Source organism: Pochonia chlamydosporia, chromosome 3 (genome assembly GCF_001653235.2).
Source record: "Pochonia chlamydosporia 170 chromosome 3, whole genome shotgun sequence".
In the NCBI taxonomy this organism is placed as follows: domain Eukaryota; kingdom Fungi; phylum Ascomycota; class Sordariomycetes; order Hypocreales; family Clavicipitaceae; genus Pochonia; species Pochonia chlamydosporia.
Genome location: NC_035792.1, coordinates 159,147 through 178,018, shown reverse-complemented (window position 1 = coordinate 178,018; position 18,872 = coordinate 159,147). Strand labels below are relative to the sequence as shown.

General features: G+C 49.1%; 4 protein-coding genes across 4 annotated transcripts; 2 read left to right on the top strand and 2 right to left on the bottom strand.

Moving 5' to 3' along the window:
* Positions 1–247: 247 nt before the first annotated feature.
* VFPPC_03961 (hypothetical protein) lies at positions 248–3,121 on the top strand (the record flags this gene model as incomplete). The annotated part of the gene is made up of 4 exons (XM_018283390.1): positions 248–415; positions 518–976; positions 1,035–1,739; positions 1,790–3,121. 4 exons carry the CDS (start codon positions 248–250, stop codon positions 3,119–3,121), a joined length of 2,664 nt encoding a protein of 887 aa, XP_018144435.1.
* Positions 3,122–3,554: 433 nt separating this feature from the next.
* Positions 3,555–5,077, top strand: VFPPC_03960 (monocarboxylate transporter; the record flags this gene model as incomplete). The annotated part of the gene is made up of 4 exons (XM_022428368.1): positions 3,555–4,013; positions 4,087–4,331; positions 4,404–4,845; positions 4,910–5,077. The coding sequence occupies 4 exons, from the start codon at positions 3,555–3,557 to the stop codon at positions 5,075–5,077; spliced, it is 1,314 nt and encodes a 437-aa protein (XP_022284431.1).
* A 351-nt stretch (positions 5,078–5,428) lies between these two features.
* VFPPC_03959 (hypothetical protein) lies at positions 5,429–5,947 on the bottom strand (the record flags this gene model as incomplete). The annotated part of the gene is made up of 1 exon (XM_018283388.1): positions 5,429–5,947. The coding sequence occupies one exon, from the start codon at positions 5,945–5,947 to the stop codon at positions 5,429–5,431; it is 519 nt and encodes a 172-aa protein (XP_018144433.1).
* Positions 5,948–9,549: 3,602 nt separating this feature from the next.
* Positions 9,550–17,486, bottom strand: VFPPC_03957 (purine-cytosine permease FCY21; the record flags this gene model as incomplete). Its single annotated transcript, XM_018283387.1, has 6 exons — positions 9,550–10,112; positions 10,217–10,811; positions 15,790–16,369; positions 16,434–16,835; positions 16,911–17,078; positions 17,149–17,486. The coding sequence occupies 6 exons, from the start codon at positions 17,484–17,486 to the stop codon at positions 9,550–9,552; spliced, it is 2,646 nt and encodes an 881-aa protein (XP_018144432.1).
* Positions 17,487–18,872: the final 1,386 nt, after the last annotated feature.

Genomic DNA, 18,872 nt, shown 5'->3' with positions numbered 1-18,872 from the left:
TTTGGTCGGATTTGCACCAGGTGGGTCCTTGCCCGCATCAGGTGACTTCGTGCCTTCACCGTGGTCAGGCTTCGGTCAGAGACCCACCGACCGGCAAAGACAGGCAATGGCGCCCCTTGGGGTACGAACATCAGCATCCACAAAAGTGTCAAGGTCGCGTTTGCCGTGCTCTCAAAGACCAATTTGGTTGAGAGATATCAGACAGCACTATGAGTGGCTCAAATTGAGATTAGACCTCTGAGATGCTATGGCATCCGCTGCAGACGTACATGATGCTACGCATCGTCTGGAGAAGCTGGACTTCCATCATCCATACACACCCTACGATGTCCAGGAGCAGTTTATGAGAACCGTGTATGATGTTTTGGACAAAGGACAAGGCCAAGTCGGCATACTGGAAAGCCCAACAGGCACTGTAAGTACTACAATTTCATCAATCGTCAGAACTTGCTGCGGCTGTGCCATCATGCCAGGCAGTCTGGAAGCCAAGGTCAACAACCACTCACGTATTCTATAGGGCAAATCACTCTCATTAATCTGCGCGTCACTCACTTGGCTTCGAAACTTCAAATCGACCAAATTTGAGACGTCACTTCAGAATGCAGCAGCTACATACAAAGATGAACCACCATGGCTCGTAGACCAACTACTGCGGCGCAAACGTGACGAGCTAGCTCAGAGATGGGAAGATCGCGAGAAGCGCCTTGAAGCCATCAGACTAAAAGAGAAAGCAGTTGAGGAGCGAGGCCGTAAACGCCGCCGCCTCGAAGACTCCATTGCATCTGGCAAACGCCATGATTTGGAAGCCGATGAAGCTGAGTGGCTACTAGATGACTGGGAAGACCGCGACACAGGCTCCCATGATGCCTTGTCCGGACTAAGTAAAGAATCGCGTGAAGTCTTAGAACGCATCGGCCTTGGTGGTCCTCGGAAGAAAGAAGAAGATGATGATGATATTCTGGAAGAGGAGATCAAGGTACGACGAGTAATGTTCCAATCAGCCACTTCAAGATTCCCATAGTGACCGTTTGTAGATCTATTATACCTCAAGAACCCATTCGCAACTATCGCAGTTTATAACCGAACTGCGTCGGCCAGCGTTTCCTTCTTCGTTGCCGACTGCCATGGCGGAAGAAAAGTCCTCTGGTACAGAGACGGTCAAGTTGCTTCCGCTCTCCTCTCGCCAAAGGCTGTGTATCAACCCGTCCGTCGCGCGGCTCGGTTCTGTGCAAGCCATAAACGATCGCTGTGCTGAGCTGCAGCAGTCAAAATCCACGAAGAAATGTGCATATGTGCCGAAGGAAGAGCTCCTCAGCCAAACTCACCAGTTCCGTGACTCAGCTTTGGCCACGATACCTGACATTGAAGACTTGCACCAACTTGGCCAATCTTTGACTGTATGTCCATACTACGCCTCGCGATCTGCGCTACCTGGTGCTGAGATTATCACTCTGCCATACCCTCTGCTTCTCCAAAGAAGTGCCCGCGAGGCTCTAGGAATCAAGTTGGAGGGTAATGTTGTCATCATTGATGAGGCGCACAACGTGATGGATGCGGTTGCCAACGTGCATGCCGCCGAGATTAAACTCGGGGAGCTTCGGAAAGGACGGGCAATGCTTGGTGTATATGTGAAACGGTTTGGGAAAAAGCTCAAAGGCGTCAACCGTGTGAATGTAGGAAGAATTGGACGAGTCATTGACGGGTTGACGGAATGGATGCACGCGGCCAGAAGTTTCAAGGTTCGTGATACCGAGATCTGCGGTTTACTTTACAAACTAACATGAAGTAGCAAGAACATGGAATCGTCGATACGAACGATTTGACTCGACCGAAAGGAATTGACCAGATCAACATGTTTGAGCTCATACAGTACATCCAAGAGTCCAAACTTGCGTACAAGATCGAGAGCTACGCAGCCCATGTGGAGAGCCAGAATGATCCTACCAAGTCGGCGTCGGGTTCGAGGCCGAAGTCGAGCACCCCTGTGATTCATACTCTCGTGTCTTTTCTTGTGGCTCTTACCAACCCCAGCTCCGAGGGCCGCATCTTCTACCAGAAGCTTGGCGGATCAGAACAAGACATTCAACTCTCCTACTTATTACTATCGCCAACACATGCCTTTTCGTCCATCGTCTCCAGCGCCAGGGCAGTCATACTAGCGGGCGGAACGATGTCCCCTTTTGACGACTACAAAAACCACCTCTTTCCAACACTCAATGACACCAAAGTAACTACTCTCAGCTGTGGGCATGTGATACCTCGCGAAAACCTCTGTGTCTGGACGCTTGCAGGTACTCGTCCCGGGGGACCTACTTTTGAATTTAGCTACCAGCGCAGAGGGGACCAACAAATGGTCAAGGAGCTTGGCCTCGCAATTTTAAACATTTGCTCAGTAGTCCCTGATGGCGTTGTAATCTTCTTTCCAAGCTATGGATATCTTGATGAAGTTGTAACTTTATGGAGTCGACGAGGCCCTGGGGACAGCACGTCACAAGCAAGTATCTGGGACCGCTTACAAACCCGTAAGAAAGTATTCCGCGAAACAAAGGGCTGCTCCAGCGATGAAGTCCTCCAAGAGTACAGCCAAGCGATTCTTGAGACAGGAGGCAGCACAACCAGTCCGGCCAAAGGCAAAGGCGGCGCACTCCTTCTCAGCGTCGTGGGAGGTAAAATGTCCGAGGGGATCAATTTCTCAGATCGACTTGGCCGATGCGTCATGGTGGTCGGTCTGCCCTATCCCAATATCGCTTCACCAGAGTGGAAGGCGAAGATGGAATACATTGAGTCGACTACGTTGGCAAATCTGATGGATGCCGATTCGAAAGTATCCAAGGATGAAGCTACAGCTCGAGCGAAACAGGCTGCGAGGGACTTTTATGAAAATGCTTGCATGAGAGCGGTCAACCAGAGTATTGGCCGTGCTATTCGTCACAAAGGCGATTATGCAGCCATCGTGCTTGCTGACAGGAGATACGCAACGGAGCGAATCCAGGGCAAGTTACCTGGATGGATTCGAGGCGGCATGGGCAATGGAGGGAGGCCAGGTGATTCGAAGGGGACGTCCAACATGTTAGGTGGTCTCATGGGAAGTCTTGGAGGGTTCTTCAGGGGCAAGCGATAACCGGAAGGATCAATTGATGTGTATTCTGTAAGTACGCGACGACGTGCGGTTGTAAAACAGCCGATCATGATCAAATGAATGTAATCGTTTCTCTGGGTTCTTTGAACGGCAGTGGCGTCAAACACCCTTCTAATCAACTGTTCTGGAAATCCCGCGGAATTGACAACCGGTGTGTAATCAAGCAGACTGTACAACCGGGATCGGCGCCAAGTTGTAAGAGGGCGTAGGGCGTAAAGTGGTCCAGTTTAATCTTGCTTTCAAAGTTTGGTAAGAGAATTGCCCATTCACGCACCTTGACCAGAATTGTAGCATTAGTCATATTTGACCAGTATTGAAAAAAATACAATACAAAAACAGGAAACAACAGAAAGAAAGAAAATATCACAAACTTCAAGTATTGGAAGCGGGAAAGCTGCGGTGGTCACGATCGAGCATGGACTCGGAACTAACCAGCGACGATGATGTTCGGCTGCAAAGCATACGGCAGAGCGACAACGAACAAGACACACCCACGATGAGTCTCACTGCAAATAACGAAGAATGGGATACGAAAGAAGGCTGGCCAGTTGTCACAGCTGGTTCGGCCATCTTCTTCGTTTATCTTGGTCTTGTTTACTCATATGGCATCGTCCAGCTTCACCTCTCAGAAGCGCATCTCGCCAGCGTTTCCACCTTGTCATTCATCGGCTCTGTCGGCGCAGCCATGTCTCCTCTCACTGGTATGATTGTCGCGCGGGTAATCAAACTCACTGGGTATAGAGTCACCGCGCTCATGGGAAGCATATTATTGGGACTTGGAGAGTTTACGGCAGGCTGGTCTACCAAGTCGGTGCCCGCCATGTTTGTCACGCAGGGTTTCGTGTTTGGCATAGGCTCTGCGTTGTTGTTCCTGGTAAGCAATTCTTCGGCTGGGTTTTGTCTCTACGGGCTATGTATTTCTTATTGCATACTAACTGAGCTTGCAGCCAGCAGCCACAGTGCCATCGTTGTGGTTCAAGAGAAAGCGAGGGCTTGCGACTGGCATTGTCTTTGGCGGCGCGGGCATAGGATCTGCGGTTATATCGCTTTCCCTTGAGAAGCTGATTGGTGTTGTTGGACTGGAATCGGCGTTGAAGATTCTTGGAGCTGCGGCTTGGGCGATTTGCATCCCGGCATCGTACTTTTTGAAAGCACCCGCGGGGCGCGGTCGTGCAGTGTCAAGCATTCAATGGTAAGTTTTGTTGACAAGAGCATTTAATGTGGTTATGCCTCAGATTTATGTTGTTTCTGACTGGTGAAATAGGCGTCTCTTCCGTAGCATCAAGTTCAACATGATGCTTGTCATGGGTGCAATCGCGACGTTCCCTCTGTTCGTCCCGCCATTCCTGCTCCCGCTCTATGTTGCGAACATTGGTCTCTCTGGTCAGGCCGGCGCCGGTATTCTTGCATGCTGGAACCTTGCTTCAGCTTTGGGTCGCATTGGTATGGGATTTGGGGCAGATGCTTTCCTCGGCCCCGTGAATAGCTTGCTCGTCTCGCTCACTATAATTGGCGTCAGCGCCTTGGCTCTTTGGCCGTTCGCATCCTCCCTTGGACTACTCATATTCTTCGCCATCTTAAATGGAATGGGTTCAGGAGGATTTTTCAGTCTTATGCCGGTGGTCGTCGGGGCTGTATTTGGAGACAGCCAACTTGCCAATGTCATGTCCATGCTGACGACGTCGTGGACTTTTGGCTACTTTATGGTGAGTGAAGGAGTCGTAGAATCGCAGATAAATGTTCTCAAATGTATTCTAATGGACTGTTTAGGGATCGCCAATTGCTGGATACTTGCTAGATGCCTATGGTGGTACCGAAGCTGGGCTTGCAGCTTTCCGTCCGACATTTTTCTATGCTGGGTCGTTGACACTGGCGAGCGCGGGTCTGATCCTAGCAGTTCGCCTCATGATAAACAGAAAGATACTTGCGAGGGTGTAGTTCCTGTTCCGGGATGAACTGATAGACTGTATGGAACAAGAGGAATGTATCAGGAGAAGTTATAAGCAATTCAAAACATGAGCATTGGTCACCCAATGACTTGTCAAGAGTATATAGAGTTTAAATTCAAGGTTGAGCCCTAAGTTTCCGCGCAATAGAACTGTTGAAGCTTTCGATTCATCGCTCTCTCTCTCGGATGTGCTCTAAGCAGTTACGAATATGTGGTAGTACCACTATTCCTGTTTCGCCAAAGTGTACAAGATGTAGTAAGAAGTTGAATTAACGACGGGAAGTAAGTCTACGTACACACTCAATTTTCGACCAGACCATGCCGTCATATTCCATACCATTCTATCCAAGTGCGACAGCCAGGGCCGCAACACCAGCCAACATGGAAATCTCCAACCCTGCAGGCGATCCCTTCAACGCAGCATCGGACCGACTGTTGAGACGGCATTTGCCATCCCCGGTACACGAGTCCCCAGGATCACAATACCGTCCGTCACTGCAACAATCACCTCCCTTCACCATGCAGCCAGTACCACACTTCTCTTGGTTAGAGTTGCAGCCGCCTACAACCCCAGAGCAAGTCTCAAAAAGGGGGCAACAGCCGTCACCGTCGCATTTTTCGGTAGATTTGCAATACCCTCTGCCAGGACAGCAATTGGACAAAATCGGAATACAGCCATTGTGGCATGCCTTCTCTGTGGCATCGCAGTTTGAGCGTGGAGCGAGGTCGAAGTTCTGGAGGCTGCTCAGATCGCGAGACTGTAATCCCGATAGTGGGCTAGCGTGCAGACTGACATCTTTGGCTCTTGTGTCTGCGACTACGCGTATGGCAAGTAAGGTGAGAAGAAGAATAAGTTGCATCTTAGTTCTGCTGGTCTACACGGAGACCGTTTCTTCTGACATAGAATGAAGCAGAAAAAAGGAGATTGTCTTAGAAGTGTACTAGGAGGTTGGATTGTGCCAAGAAAGGGTGTATTATATATATGGCTTGCTTGAGCCTCATTAGGGTCACAATATTTGAGTGGTTACATTCAGCTGAGTCTATTCAAGGCTAGGTCAGACTCATAGGGCTGTGAACAGCTCTTCCATCCCAAACAAGCCACGGAGCCTTGTATGGCTACACCGAAAGTCCTGAACCGAAGAGGATGTGTAAAGTGGTGCAATCACTTCAGCTTGATGGCCAGACTATGGGACGTCTTATCCGCCTGCCTTACAACGCTGGGGCGAAGCGACAACATGGCCGAACTTGGCTAGATATGCGAACCTGTGGAGCGGCGGAAATAGGAGTTGAACTCATAAAGGCCGCACTCTGGTTTAAATTAGTATACGTAAAGGTAAGCATATACGACGTTGTGCCAAATTTGCGGCTCTTGAATTAGTGGCTGACAGTCCAACCTATTTGCGGCAAAAAAACAGCATGGCTTTCGGGGAAAAGGCAACCATCGTATTTGCGGTACTGATACGGCATACGGCGTGTTAGAGTGCATAAGCTGAAGACGGCTGAGGGATTCAACAATTCACCCCTCCATCAGCACATTTCTTCTTATTGGCCATGTTCCAGAATTAGACTGTTGTGATGTGAATCGCTTGTAATCTCCGCCAATCCTGTTACAGGCTGCCATCAGCCTTGAGGAAGTCAGGAGTCAACTTTTTTTCAGCTGGTGTTGACACTTACGACCGTCTGTTAAGCGGCTGTTGTTTCTGGTTATGAAAGAGACCAACACCTACTCAGCAGCTCCGTCAACGTGGAGTGGTCATACCTAGTACCCCTTAGGGCCCGTTTTTTTGCTTGTCAATTTCGCTGAAATGCTTCAAAGGGATCGATGTGCTAGCTAACGAAATATGTCGATATAGGAAGACACGGATCTTTGACTCTGCAGTGCGTCGTATACCTTCAACCACACTTTGCATGGTGAGTTACTGAGGATGTGGCCGATAAGTGGGAGTTACTAAAGTAGCTCGAAATTAATAGAGGGGTTTGAATCTGGGCTTCAAGGCCGGCGGTAGGGACCCATATAACCAAGACAACTTTAGGCAATACACACATACATACTCTCTGCTTGTCATGTCCAGAAGCTGACCATTCGTGCCCATCTCTCCAATTTGGATGAAGCCTTCCAAGTTCGATGAGGCTTGCTTGTCATTTACTCAACGCATGGACGGACGCTAAAGCAAGTATTGACATTCGTGGATTGACCATAGTGAGAGGGAAAAGTATTCGGCTTCCTATCGTGTGATGTACAAGTATGCATTAGTCATGGGGAGTGCTTGGCGGAGCGCAAACCTCTTTGCTTCCAGACCGTACGACGACAAGTAGTTTCTGAAACATTGACTCTCAAAGATTGACTAACAACGTCTAATAACTTTGATGTAGCTTTTTGTTTGGCTCTGGGAGAGCGGGTTTCCTAGCCGCTTCAGCTCTTTCCCATTGCCTACTACTATGACTTTCCCTGAGGCTGGAACAAAGAGAATGCATCGTGTCTAAGTCCTTTCATGGCATATTGGCCACAAGAAACAGAGAATGTCCTCTTATTACAATAGCGATTAGCATCTTCTCGCGAATTTCCATGCAACAATAAAGATCCAAGCTCTGCGTGGTGGCGGGAATTAGCACCATTCCACGCAGTGACACAATTGCTAATAGGTAGACAAACCCACACGAGTTGTAAGTCTAAAGCGATTGCCGAGACGATCAATTGATTGCCCGTCTTCCTGACTTGGGTGAGCTTCACCATGAGCTTGTAGGCATTGAAATGGTGTAAGCAAGGATTTTACATATAAGGCCAAGTATACGCTACCATCTTTGCAATCATGGGTATATGCTATATTGATTCCCACTATCATACCAACTTGCGCCGTACATACCGTCGCCGCGATCGCAAATCATGATCTTTCGGGCTGTCCACCACCACCAGGCTTCCTCGTCTGACAGCCTTTCTGAAACAAGAATGGCAGTTCAACAAGACGGACAACCAGGTTCATTGTGCAGTTGCATCCTCGAAAATATCGCATGAGCAGCCTAAGGTGAATCTCAAAGTAAAATATCATTCACTCCAATCATCCATCATCCAACATTAAGCAACCCTCAACCCAATCAAGCAACATCTGGCGCCTCAGAGATGAGAAACAAACTTCACAGAAACTCAACAATTGGCCAATTGGTGATTGGCCCACAAAAGATGACTCCAGTGATGCAACGCCCCGCCTTTTGCCGTCTGACAAAATGTGAGCAAAAATGAGTCATACTGACTCTTGGCCCGATTAGGAAGAAAGATCCCTGTCGTGTTTGACGAGAACAGTGCGTCGCACAGTAATGCTCTGGCCGGACATGGAGTCAAGTTGCTTGTTGGTGGTGATGCAAGCGTTTGATATGATAGAAGGAGTATTGTGACAAGGCATAAGTGAAAATGAGTTTTCCAGTGAGGATGATTTTTCTTTTATTTGCCGTATGGATGGCTTGAGCTCATTATTCAATGAGTAACGCCTGTGACCCAAGTGACTTCCATAAAGATTCCAAAAGTCCAAACATCAACAGATATCGCTATGAAAAGAAATGTTAATAATACAATTAAACAGAAAACTCTAGAAGAACTAACACCGTGCTGATAATATAAATACACTCTTGGCATCGTCCAACCTCAGGCAGTCACTTAGATCCGATTCCCAAGACTGCCGGCAAAATCAGAATGATTCATACTCAATCAGTACAAGTCAGCCAGGAACCATGCTATTCGTGATGGAAATGCTCCAGGATAACGGAGATCTCGGAATAGACGTACTAGATTTGTAAGCGTCGTTGAGATGAAGCCGGATAGTGGTTTCTGAATATCGTTGATGCTTGCAGGATGGTGGATAAAGGGGTTGTTTGAATATGTCTGGTACGAAGGATCGCTTACCATTATAAAATAAATCGCCATTTAAAGGAATCTTGCTGCACATGAAGAGTTCAACCTGTCTTACCAACTGATCATGGTGATTGTTTATCACAACACCAAATTGAGGTGTAAGTGATATCCCAACCGTACCAACTCGGTCCTACACACAGCCAAGCATCTACAACGGGTATCCCCCTGCTACACGTGAAAATACACCACTTGAGCAATGCAGTGATGACAGAAACGGAATTTGATGATTAATCAATGAATATCAATCTATTATCAAAAGGAAGAGAACGACATCGTCTGAGCAGTATCTCCTCAAGCATTCACAAAACACCTGGCTACAATACAACCAAAGTTTACATCAACTTTAGCAATGCAACAATGTCAAAATTTATTTTGCTAATGGGTTCTTGCTAATCACAGACAGGTATTTCTTGAACGAAAACATGTTGTCGTGGTGACTGGAGGAAAATAATTCCTCAATGGTATCTTTACCTTTAAATCCTTTCACTTTCTTTCACCTTTCACCAGTCATAAAAAGTTCGCCTCAGCGCCAGGTATCAACAGACGTCATGTACATCCTCACTTCCTTGAGAGCATTTCCCGAAGAGCCTCAACCTCGGCTTCTCGGCGAGCAAGCTGCAGCTTGAGCTCGTCTCTTTCACTAGTAACATTTCCTAGTGCGCTTTCCAAATCGGAGATTCGATCCAGCCTTTTCTGGCGGTACTTGCGCGCAGCCATGGTGTTGCGCTGGCGTTTCATAGCCACCTGGGCCTCTTCGCTCTCCGGATCCAGATCCGGAGGGGGAGATGCAGTGTACTTGCGTTTTGAGCTTGCACTGCCGCTACTGGCGGGAGAACCGTGTGGTTTAGGTCGTGGTGGAACATGCAATGCGGAAGCGGGTGTCGTTGTTGTTGATATTGAAGACGCTGATGGTGCTGATGAGGTGTCGAAGAAGGTGTGATTGATGTGGTTGGCGGTGGTCCGTTCATGAGAAACTGCTGATGTTGGAGGGTCCTGCAAAGAGAGGGTGTCGTGGTGGGAGTGTGGCAGAGAGTGGAGGCTAGAGCTCAAGAAGCCATTATTGTCTTGAGCAAAGATATCATGGTTGGGGTTGTGTGAATGATGACGGTGATGTGAGACATCTGTTGACTTTGTTAGCCGGTATACGTTTCCGAATGGTAAATGTACATGATATAATATGAATGCAGATGCAACGCTTGTGTATGCACATGGAGTATAGACTCACCATTCTGGTCCAAGCCATGTTCATTGCCGACGCCCCCAAACAGACTCAGGTAGGTCATGTCCGGGTCGTCAAGAGAAGAGAGGGCCGGGGTGACGGAAGACGACGAAGAAGACGGGTTCAAGAGTCCTTGGCAGTGGTACTGCAAGAGCTCTTGATACAGTTGCTCTTGTTGATCTTGCTGAAGAAGTGAAGGAGAAAGATCAAGAGCCAATTCTTCTGGAGAGGCCGACGCTGTAGAAACAGGTAGCCGAACAGGAAACTGGTTCTGAAATTGATCAAGCACCAAGAATTCTTCAAGGGGTAATGGCCAGGATGGAGAGTTGGAAGAGGGAGAGTAGTCGGATGTAGAGAGGGTGTTAGAGAGGTTGTTGGAGAGGCAGGACGTCGAAGCAGCAGCAGGTATATTGAGATCACCAACGTCAAGATGATGACGGTGATAATGGAGCTCAGTCGGGGACCACCACGGATCTTGATGACTACCAAGGAGGCTCAGGCACCTTTCGCTGCTGCGGCTTGAAGAAACCAACGGTCTGTCGGCAAGCTGCGGTGACGGTGGCGGCTGAGGCGTCCATGAGCTCACGCTAGGAGACCTCTCCTAGAACCCCGGAGAGGCGGGGGACGGTTTGGTTCTTGTAGTTGGTGTTTCTGTAACAGAAAATGCGCACGCGAGAAGAAGCGGCGCAAAGGGAAGAGAGTGTGGCTCAGAAGGAGATCTGGTAGAATAACCGATGAGGCGCTTGGCACTCAAAATGTGAAGGGGGGTGTGTAGAAGAGAAGAAGTCGAGATGCCAGAGGAGCAAGGGGACCCTTTTAAGCTTGACGTTTGATATGGGAGGATCCACAGAGGAGGATGAGCAGGGGCAGGGTGAAGGCGATCCAGACGAAGAGAGTTGTCAAGTTGTTGGAGGTCGGCCGACGGATTGGCCGTAAGGCTGGCCTATTTTTGATGTGAAATTGGTGGTGAGAAGTGGAAGTGGGCTGTGCATTTTGTTCGCACAGTGTCATTTCGTCAGAGCCGTGACACCAGACAGAAGATGGGTCTGGTCGTTGGTCGCTCCTTCCCTCTCATGCATGCCACCCAACATCACCCATTTCTCCAAGTTCCATTTTTTCCGTGTCCAAAGCCAACTCCATCAATTCGATGTCTTTGACTCCTGTCCGTACATTCAGCGGCCATCTCGCTGGAATCAGCTCCCCGCATGGCTTTCTCTTTCTCAGTGCATTCAATCTTGGCAATTTTGCCGTCTCCCCTTATCTCCGATCTCCCTCCCCCCCGTGTGTGAGTGACTTGTTTCATTTCATGCTGACAATCTCAAGCTCATCATGCCCGATGCTCAGCCCCCCACCCCCAAAGTTCCAACATTCGACTGTCCCATCAAACCAACGCCACGATTCCACATTTAGACTCAACTGGCCTGGACAAACCCCATTAGACTGAAGAACGCTTTGGTAGCGAGTTGGACCTAGCTCGTGTAAATTGGACGAGAGTGGGCATGGCCAATGTTAGTGGTGCTGCAGCGCTGCTACCCATTTTGATGCAATACAGAAAGTTGCTGTCAAGCATTATGGCCCAGCATTGTTCGCGTTGCGCTCCAATGTTTTCACTTCTGGTGCAACCAACAATTACAACCACGTACTTTTGCACATGCTCGACAAGCCATAGAAGCCAAATATGCACATTGTGCTTTGACAGCTAGTTGATGCCATCAAAGAGCAGAAGCTACAGCGGCGCCTTACCGAAGAGTTCCCTTTGTTGCCCACATTATCCGCCTAAGTAGTTGGCCACAACTGGAATCAGAATCAGCATAGCTTTTGCCCCTAGTGGCAGTGAAATGGACGCTTATACATCTATTCAGAGTCCGTTTTCTGATACTGTGCGCCATCTGTTTTGTCTGCGCTAGACTTATCTCGGCCACGGTAAGTGTCGCCAATACCAGCCATGAAGGCATCCGGTTCTATTCACAGGTTGTGTTCATTTACCTCTTGCTTTCCCCAGAATTAGCAACACATTGAAGAATACGATGTTCTAATATACACCCCCCCTGAGCCACATGCATAAACGGCTTGCCTCTAGCGGTGATTTGCACGCTGCTCAAACGATCGATGCCTCCCAAGGCAGTCATTCACGATGCATTACGCGAAACCGACCTATTGGGAACACGATGGTGGTGGAGACAGCTAGTCAGGGAACGGCCATCTTGGCCATTGCCATATGGAAACCTCCCGAACTTCACGAAGAGATGACATCAATAGTCACTGCTGGCTTGAACTCAGCTCCTTTTTGTTGCCATAAGCCCTGCCAGACTGACCCGTTATTACAAAGCCATAGGTTTGGCAGGGACAACACCTAGTCGTCCGAAACGCCACCAGGAAGCTTATTGTCCCAGCACAGGTACCAAACCCATGACATGGAGTGCTTGGCATTTCGAAACACATTGCTTCACATTTCCCGCTGAGTCGGTATGCACCGAGGCATTCACTTTCTTCAGGGATCTTTTTTAGGGCTGCGTTAAGATTGTCATTCCAGAAAAGCCTCCATCCAGAGACGTTGCACTCCATGCCTAAAACGAGCCAGCTCAGCCAATCATATGTAACGGTCAGTTTGAACAAGGCTATTTGTGGGGATGGGCTCGAGCTATTTGACAAGGGCCTACGTACTCAAACACGCAAACCTCCATCACAACCTTGTCATTCCTGCTCGTCTGACTGGCTTATTCTGACAGATCGGCCGGAGATGCAACCGGCAGCTACCGAAAACGCTCGTCATTCGAGGATGAACATGTTTAGGAAACAATTTGGTCTCCATGTGGTACGCGTCCTTTGACTTTATCCGACCGACGTGCATGAAAATGGTTTCACAGACCCTGCGGTGGGAACGGCTGATCGAGGGTATTGTTGCGCCTATCAACATTAACGACACTCCCTGAAGGGGTAAACTCCCCGAACGAATTCAAAAGGTGTCCGTGGAGGTATCAGATCGAGGATCGTGTCAGACTTCATGTCATTACCACGGGACTCTGGCCCAAAATCCAATACTCTGCGTTCCAAAGGGTATACCTGGCGATGCCCACATCGAGTTCTGTTGTATTTCCATTTGCCATCGATGATTGCACCATATAATGGGCCGCTGCACAACAGAAACCGAAAACACGCGATGATTACTAACGTCAGTAGATAACCCTATCGGTGTGTTATTCTTCCGTTGAGCTTTGGCCTGTGCAAACCGTGACCACCGTCAGAAGTTTCCGATCTTGGCCCTTTGCCTCTCCACAAGCACACGGCTAGCAAACGTGAACACTTACCACGTCCCATGAGGTACTACAGAGTGCATTACATGGTGACCCAAAGCTCCAAGTTCAAAACATGAAGCTTTCTGATCCTCCCGCTTATCCAAACCGTCCGCCTTTATAAGACCACCAAATCTTTTATTGAGTTTGTTACTTCCAATCTATGATAGGATACTGTCTGCCAATGTTGGCTCTGCGGTACATATCTGTCTTCGCCATTCTGAATCCACGCTCTGGAACTTCTGTGGCAAGTTTGGAAGTGAGCTTTTGAGTGTGAGTGTTTTGGTTTTGTTTTCTTTTTCCTCTTTTGGCCCAGAAGAATTGCCGCCGCGGCGCAGTTATTATTCTTTCAAATCAAAGTCACATAAATATTTCCCCATTCATGAGCCGAGTCCAACTTCGGCATGGGAACCAGCCCTACTATCTGTCTGTGTGTCTGTCTAGCTACGGGAGGACTTAAATCGTCACTATTTGGGAAAGAAGTGGCTTTGGCGAGATAATAGCATGCACTTATGGTTGACAATACTTGCATTTAATATCAGGCCATCGTCCACAGCTTCCAGGCATCCTAATTGAATCCTTGGACGTTTCTGAAGACGGGGTAAGCCTTGGTGTCGTCCCAAATAGTTTCGCAGTGCCTTACGAGAAAAGAAATTATATCAACAACATGCTCTTCTGTCCACGCGGTTGCATAAAGTGAATCCAGTAGGGTGGGCTCATATTGAAGATCGTCTGATTGTCACTAGTCGTCATGACCAAAATTAAACAAAGGTGAGTGAATACATTTGCTTTCATTTCATGATATAGAGTTACTTCGGTATGTGCTTTGCCATGTTATATTATTCAACGTCTTTCCTGCACCAATGATCTTGACAAAGTTTGAATAGCCAAGATAGCCATTTCGGTTGTGTTTGTTGTGAGCAGCTTAGCGCGTCGTAATTTCGGACTACCCTAAACTTTTAGTGTTCTGAAACAATTTCCCTTGTTGCAGCATGTGGGCAACTCGCAGGCGGCAAAAGGAAAGTATTGTAGCATAGTCGTAAAATGGCGATTCCTAATACAACTATTGCAATTGACATGAGACGCGTTGTGCAATATCTGGGGCATGTCCAACAACACCAGCACACTCAGTGGCGGCCTTCTGGGAAGCAAGGAAGTTGAAACTGGAAAGAGCCCCTCACGAAAACCACACACCAGACCTCACCAAGGAAGGCTCCTGCCTACTCCCCAACATTAAACACATTTTGCCGCACTTCACCGAAAAACCATTCGACGTCTCGCAAGACTCGTATCAGCAAAAGCGAGGAATAATCACATATTTTGACCCCACGATCTGCAACATCGTTTTCACCTCGCAACTGCATTGGCTGCTGAAATGTGATGTCTGTTCAGCTTCCTGCTCTTGCAGCTCCCTGACCACAGCATGCATTACAGCTTCACTTGATCATCAACACCACGCATGGAACAGCCAGCCCATTTCACCTTGTTCTCGCCAAACCGACTTCCCGAGACGCATCGGCCAATACCCATCTGGGTCTTCCACAGCTTTTGGCACTTCTTAGTCCCTCTTTCGCATCACATTCCTGCAAGCATGTGGGCTGGGCGCCTCCAGTTGCCTGCCGGCAGGCAACTCTCAGCATTTGAAGGGACGAGACAGACAGTAAACCCACCAAGACCACCACCTGGCCGCCAATCACATCACCATCCACCGCACAGACAAAGCACAACCTGGCCACTCTCCAATGTGCCGCATCGACCTGATACCCACGCGAGCCTGACAACCAACTGGAATGGCGCATTAGGCTGTGAAGCCCCCGCCTCTAGCTACAAAACGGGTGGGTAAATTCGGCGTGGACCACCAACAAAGCCATCCGGCAGGCAAATTGATGTGACGATGTGAAGAGAGCTCCGCAAGTGGTCTGGTATTTCAACCTTCTGCCCCCTCTCAGGTTCACTGAACAATCTTTGATGCGTTCTCGTTACGTGAATTTCGCTCCTCCAACTTTTGTCTATATTCATATGCCTATTTATATTTGTTACGAAAATGATATCCAGATGCTAACCACCAGTCCATGCATCCAACGCCGGACCTAAGCGGATTCATCGCCCGCCATGCTGGCGAGAACCTCAATCAGAAACCCTTTTTTTTACGACTCTTCTACACTATATGGACTACCGCCCGGTGAACCGTTTCTCCAGAATTCGCAGTGGTACATAGGCTATCGCACTCAATGCGAATGCGACCTCGAAGCCAATGTCCCCCGCCTTTTCCGCGATTGGACCTACATACCATTCCTCCTTCATACAAGGAACAACCAGACCAAAAGCGATTACACCGCTAGCAAGGGCTGCCACACCAAGCGGCAACTTGCTCCCCTGGTCCCATAGGGCTTGGTTGTATGTATCGAATCGACATCGTCGGATGACAACATGATCTGCTATGATGATGCCGACAAACGCCGCCGACCAATACGAAATCATCGACATGAAATTATTGAGGCTGGCATAGAAGTCGCGATACGCAAAAATAGCCACGGGGATAATGGTTGCTGTAATGACCACAGCAAACACATATCTGGGCACCTTAAAGAGGATCGGGACGAGAGCCTGAAAGTTGAGTGTGATGGCATAAAAACTGCCACAGGTATTGCCCAGAAGAGACAACGTCTGTAGTACCACTACAAACTTGCCAAAGCCGCCGGCGCTGCTTAGCATGGCTGCCAGCACTCCCCCGACGCCGTAAGCCTCGTTACCTTCTTCCCAAGTCGGGTTGTTGGGTAACGCTCCTGCAATCGCTGCACCAAGAGTCATGAGCAGCACGGTGGGAACGAGAAGCCCCCAATATGTGTAGTGGAAGACTCGCCATCTGTATTGCCGTCGTTAGCAAGAGCATTTTCATACATTCGAAAAAACGATTAGGAACAACGTACGATGGGACCTTGGGATCGAAATAGGTTGTCAAGTCGCTGGCAATGGCAGCCCAGGGAATTTGATATCCGGCAATGATCATACCAAAGGTCAAAACGTCAGCAGCTGTTGCGGGTGTAGCAGGCTCACTCTGCTTTTTGAGCCCGCTCCCACCTACACCAGCGGCAATGATGATACTGATGAGAGCTGGAATAAAGGAGTAGGTTTCAAAAATGTGCAAAACTTTGAAACCGGCAAAGGAGACAATCAAAGACAGCACGGCAATCACAACGATGCCTGTATTCGGCGTTATGCTTCCCGATGATATCGCTGAGAGGCACTGCCCGCCAACTACGCATATGATGGAGTTGAATCCTGTCAGTGTCGCCAGGTTCAGCAGAACAGGAACAGAGACGAGATACCGGCTGCACACGATACCTATATTAGCCACCCGCCATCCACGCCAACAAAGCGGCCCGATGCTGAGGGAAGAAACTCACCCAAAACTATACCGAGCATGTATCATTTGCCTCATCCCAGTCTTGGGACCAAAAGTGGCGAGAACACCTGCTGCGCAGGTTGCAAGCAGATTGAAGAAGAGGATTACGAGGGCGGAATCGCGCAAGCTCAAGTTGTACGCGAGTGGCCCGAGCATTCCAAACGTTATGCTATCCGAGAAGGTTACGTCAGTGACTGTATTGACTTTTGACATCGAAATCGAGCCCGGGGTCAACATACCCAAGGATGTTGGAGTTGATGGAAAACCAAATTGTGAAAATGTTGAAAAATCGCTTCTCTTTTCGTTCCTCTACAGCCAGAGGTCGGATGCCATTTTCTTCGACCCTTCCGGCGCGCAACAGCCTACGAATGATTGTCGGAACACGAACGCTGGACTCAGGTTGGGAGGGTTTGTCAGAGCCGCAATCGGCAACACAGCCTGCTTGATGTTCCTCGTCGCCGATGTCTGTGTTGCTCGTTTGGGAAGAGCGGCGTGTTCGTCGCTGGCCATGGTCGTCAGGCTTCATTGTCGTTGAAGACAAGCTTTTCTCGTCGGTGTTCTGGTGATGCTGGGCCATTGCTGCTCTAGCGCCACCCTGGGTATAGGAACAGTCAGGCTTGTAAGGGGTTCAAATTATTGTTCTTCCAGTTCGACAATCCTCAACGAGCGAGATCTTCAGAGTCTCGGTCGACTCAGCGACAATGCGATCGAACACGAGGAGAACCGAACCAGGCCCCGAAGACGGCTTGAACATGGACAACCTGAAGGGCGGCAATGACTGTGGCCGACCGCCAAGTTTGTCAATAAAATCTGCGAACCCACGAATGGGCGGGACTTGGTGGGGTGGAAGGAGGGCGATGGGCGAACGCCGCAACGCCGCGAGCGCCAAACTGCGGGAAGAAGCAGACACCTGATGTGTCGGCCAAGATTCAGCTTGTATCACGAAGCAAAACAGAACCGGAGTGGCTGATCGCTACGCTCTGCAGACGGCGTTGAATTGAATACCTCAGATATCATTTTGGAGGAACTACAGACGGAGGGGCCAATGAGTACGACGATGGCCGCATGCAAGACCACCACACTATTGCAACTGCAGGTCTGAGATGGGTGGACCAGAGGGTATTATGTCATGGAAATGTGGTTGACATCAAACAGAGATCACACGTTCTGTGATCAGGCGAAGAAAAAAAAGGAAAATTAAAGCATGGCCGATCGCCTTCCGGTCTGGCCAACGGTTCCCCATAAGTGGCTTTGAGACTTCTCTGGATTGGCGGAGATTTGAAGGGCCCACGGGCAATTCGGGTCTCGCGACCAGAAAAACAGCGAAGATGCGGGACAGCTCGACAGGGGCTGATGTACCCGAAAAGCCAACCTTTAGCGCCTCGAACGACCTTGAGCGCTTGGGGACTCGGTATGGTACGGTTGTATGGCAAGGCATTAGCTGTGGTGGATGACTTGACATGATGGCGAATGCTGTGGGGCCCGTTCAGTGGGACTTCAAAGCTGACAGGGGACATTGGTCAACATTGAACCAGTCCTTTCTCTGTCGCGGTCGCTTTGCTCTTGTGTGATCCAATTTTGGTTTCCAGTTTTGCGCTTCAACGGGCGGAAGAAAATCACCACAAGGCACTATTTTCCTTTGCTCGCGCAGTGCCCAACCGTTCGCCGATGCAGACTAGGGCCGATGAGGATATGCATTTGATCACTGCTTGACAGTCGGCCGGGGATTTTAGTGGACCGAGAACGCTCACTAATGCCTCAACGGTTCCCGGACAAATTCGGACCTGTTTGCTAATAACCAGTTGAGAGTTGTCGGTTGTCTCCGACTCGCGGGTTGTTGGCAGGAGAGGTGTTTGCTAATGATATTAGCAAACTCGATACAAGTGAGTTCGACTGTATCAAGTGCGCATCCATGGGTGGCCAAACGTAAACGACGCTTTCATTTAGTCGCCTTTAGTGAGCC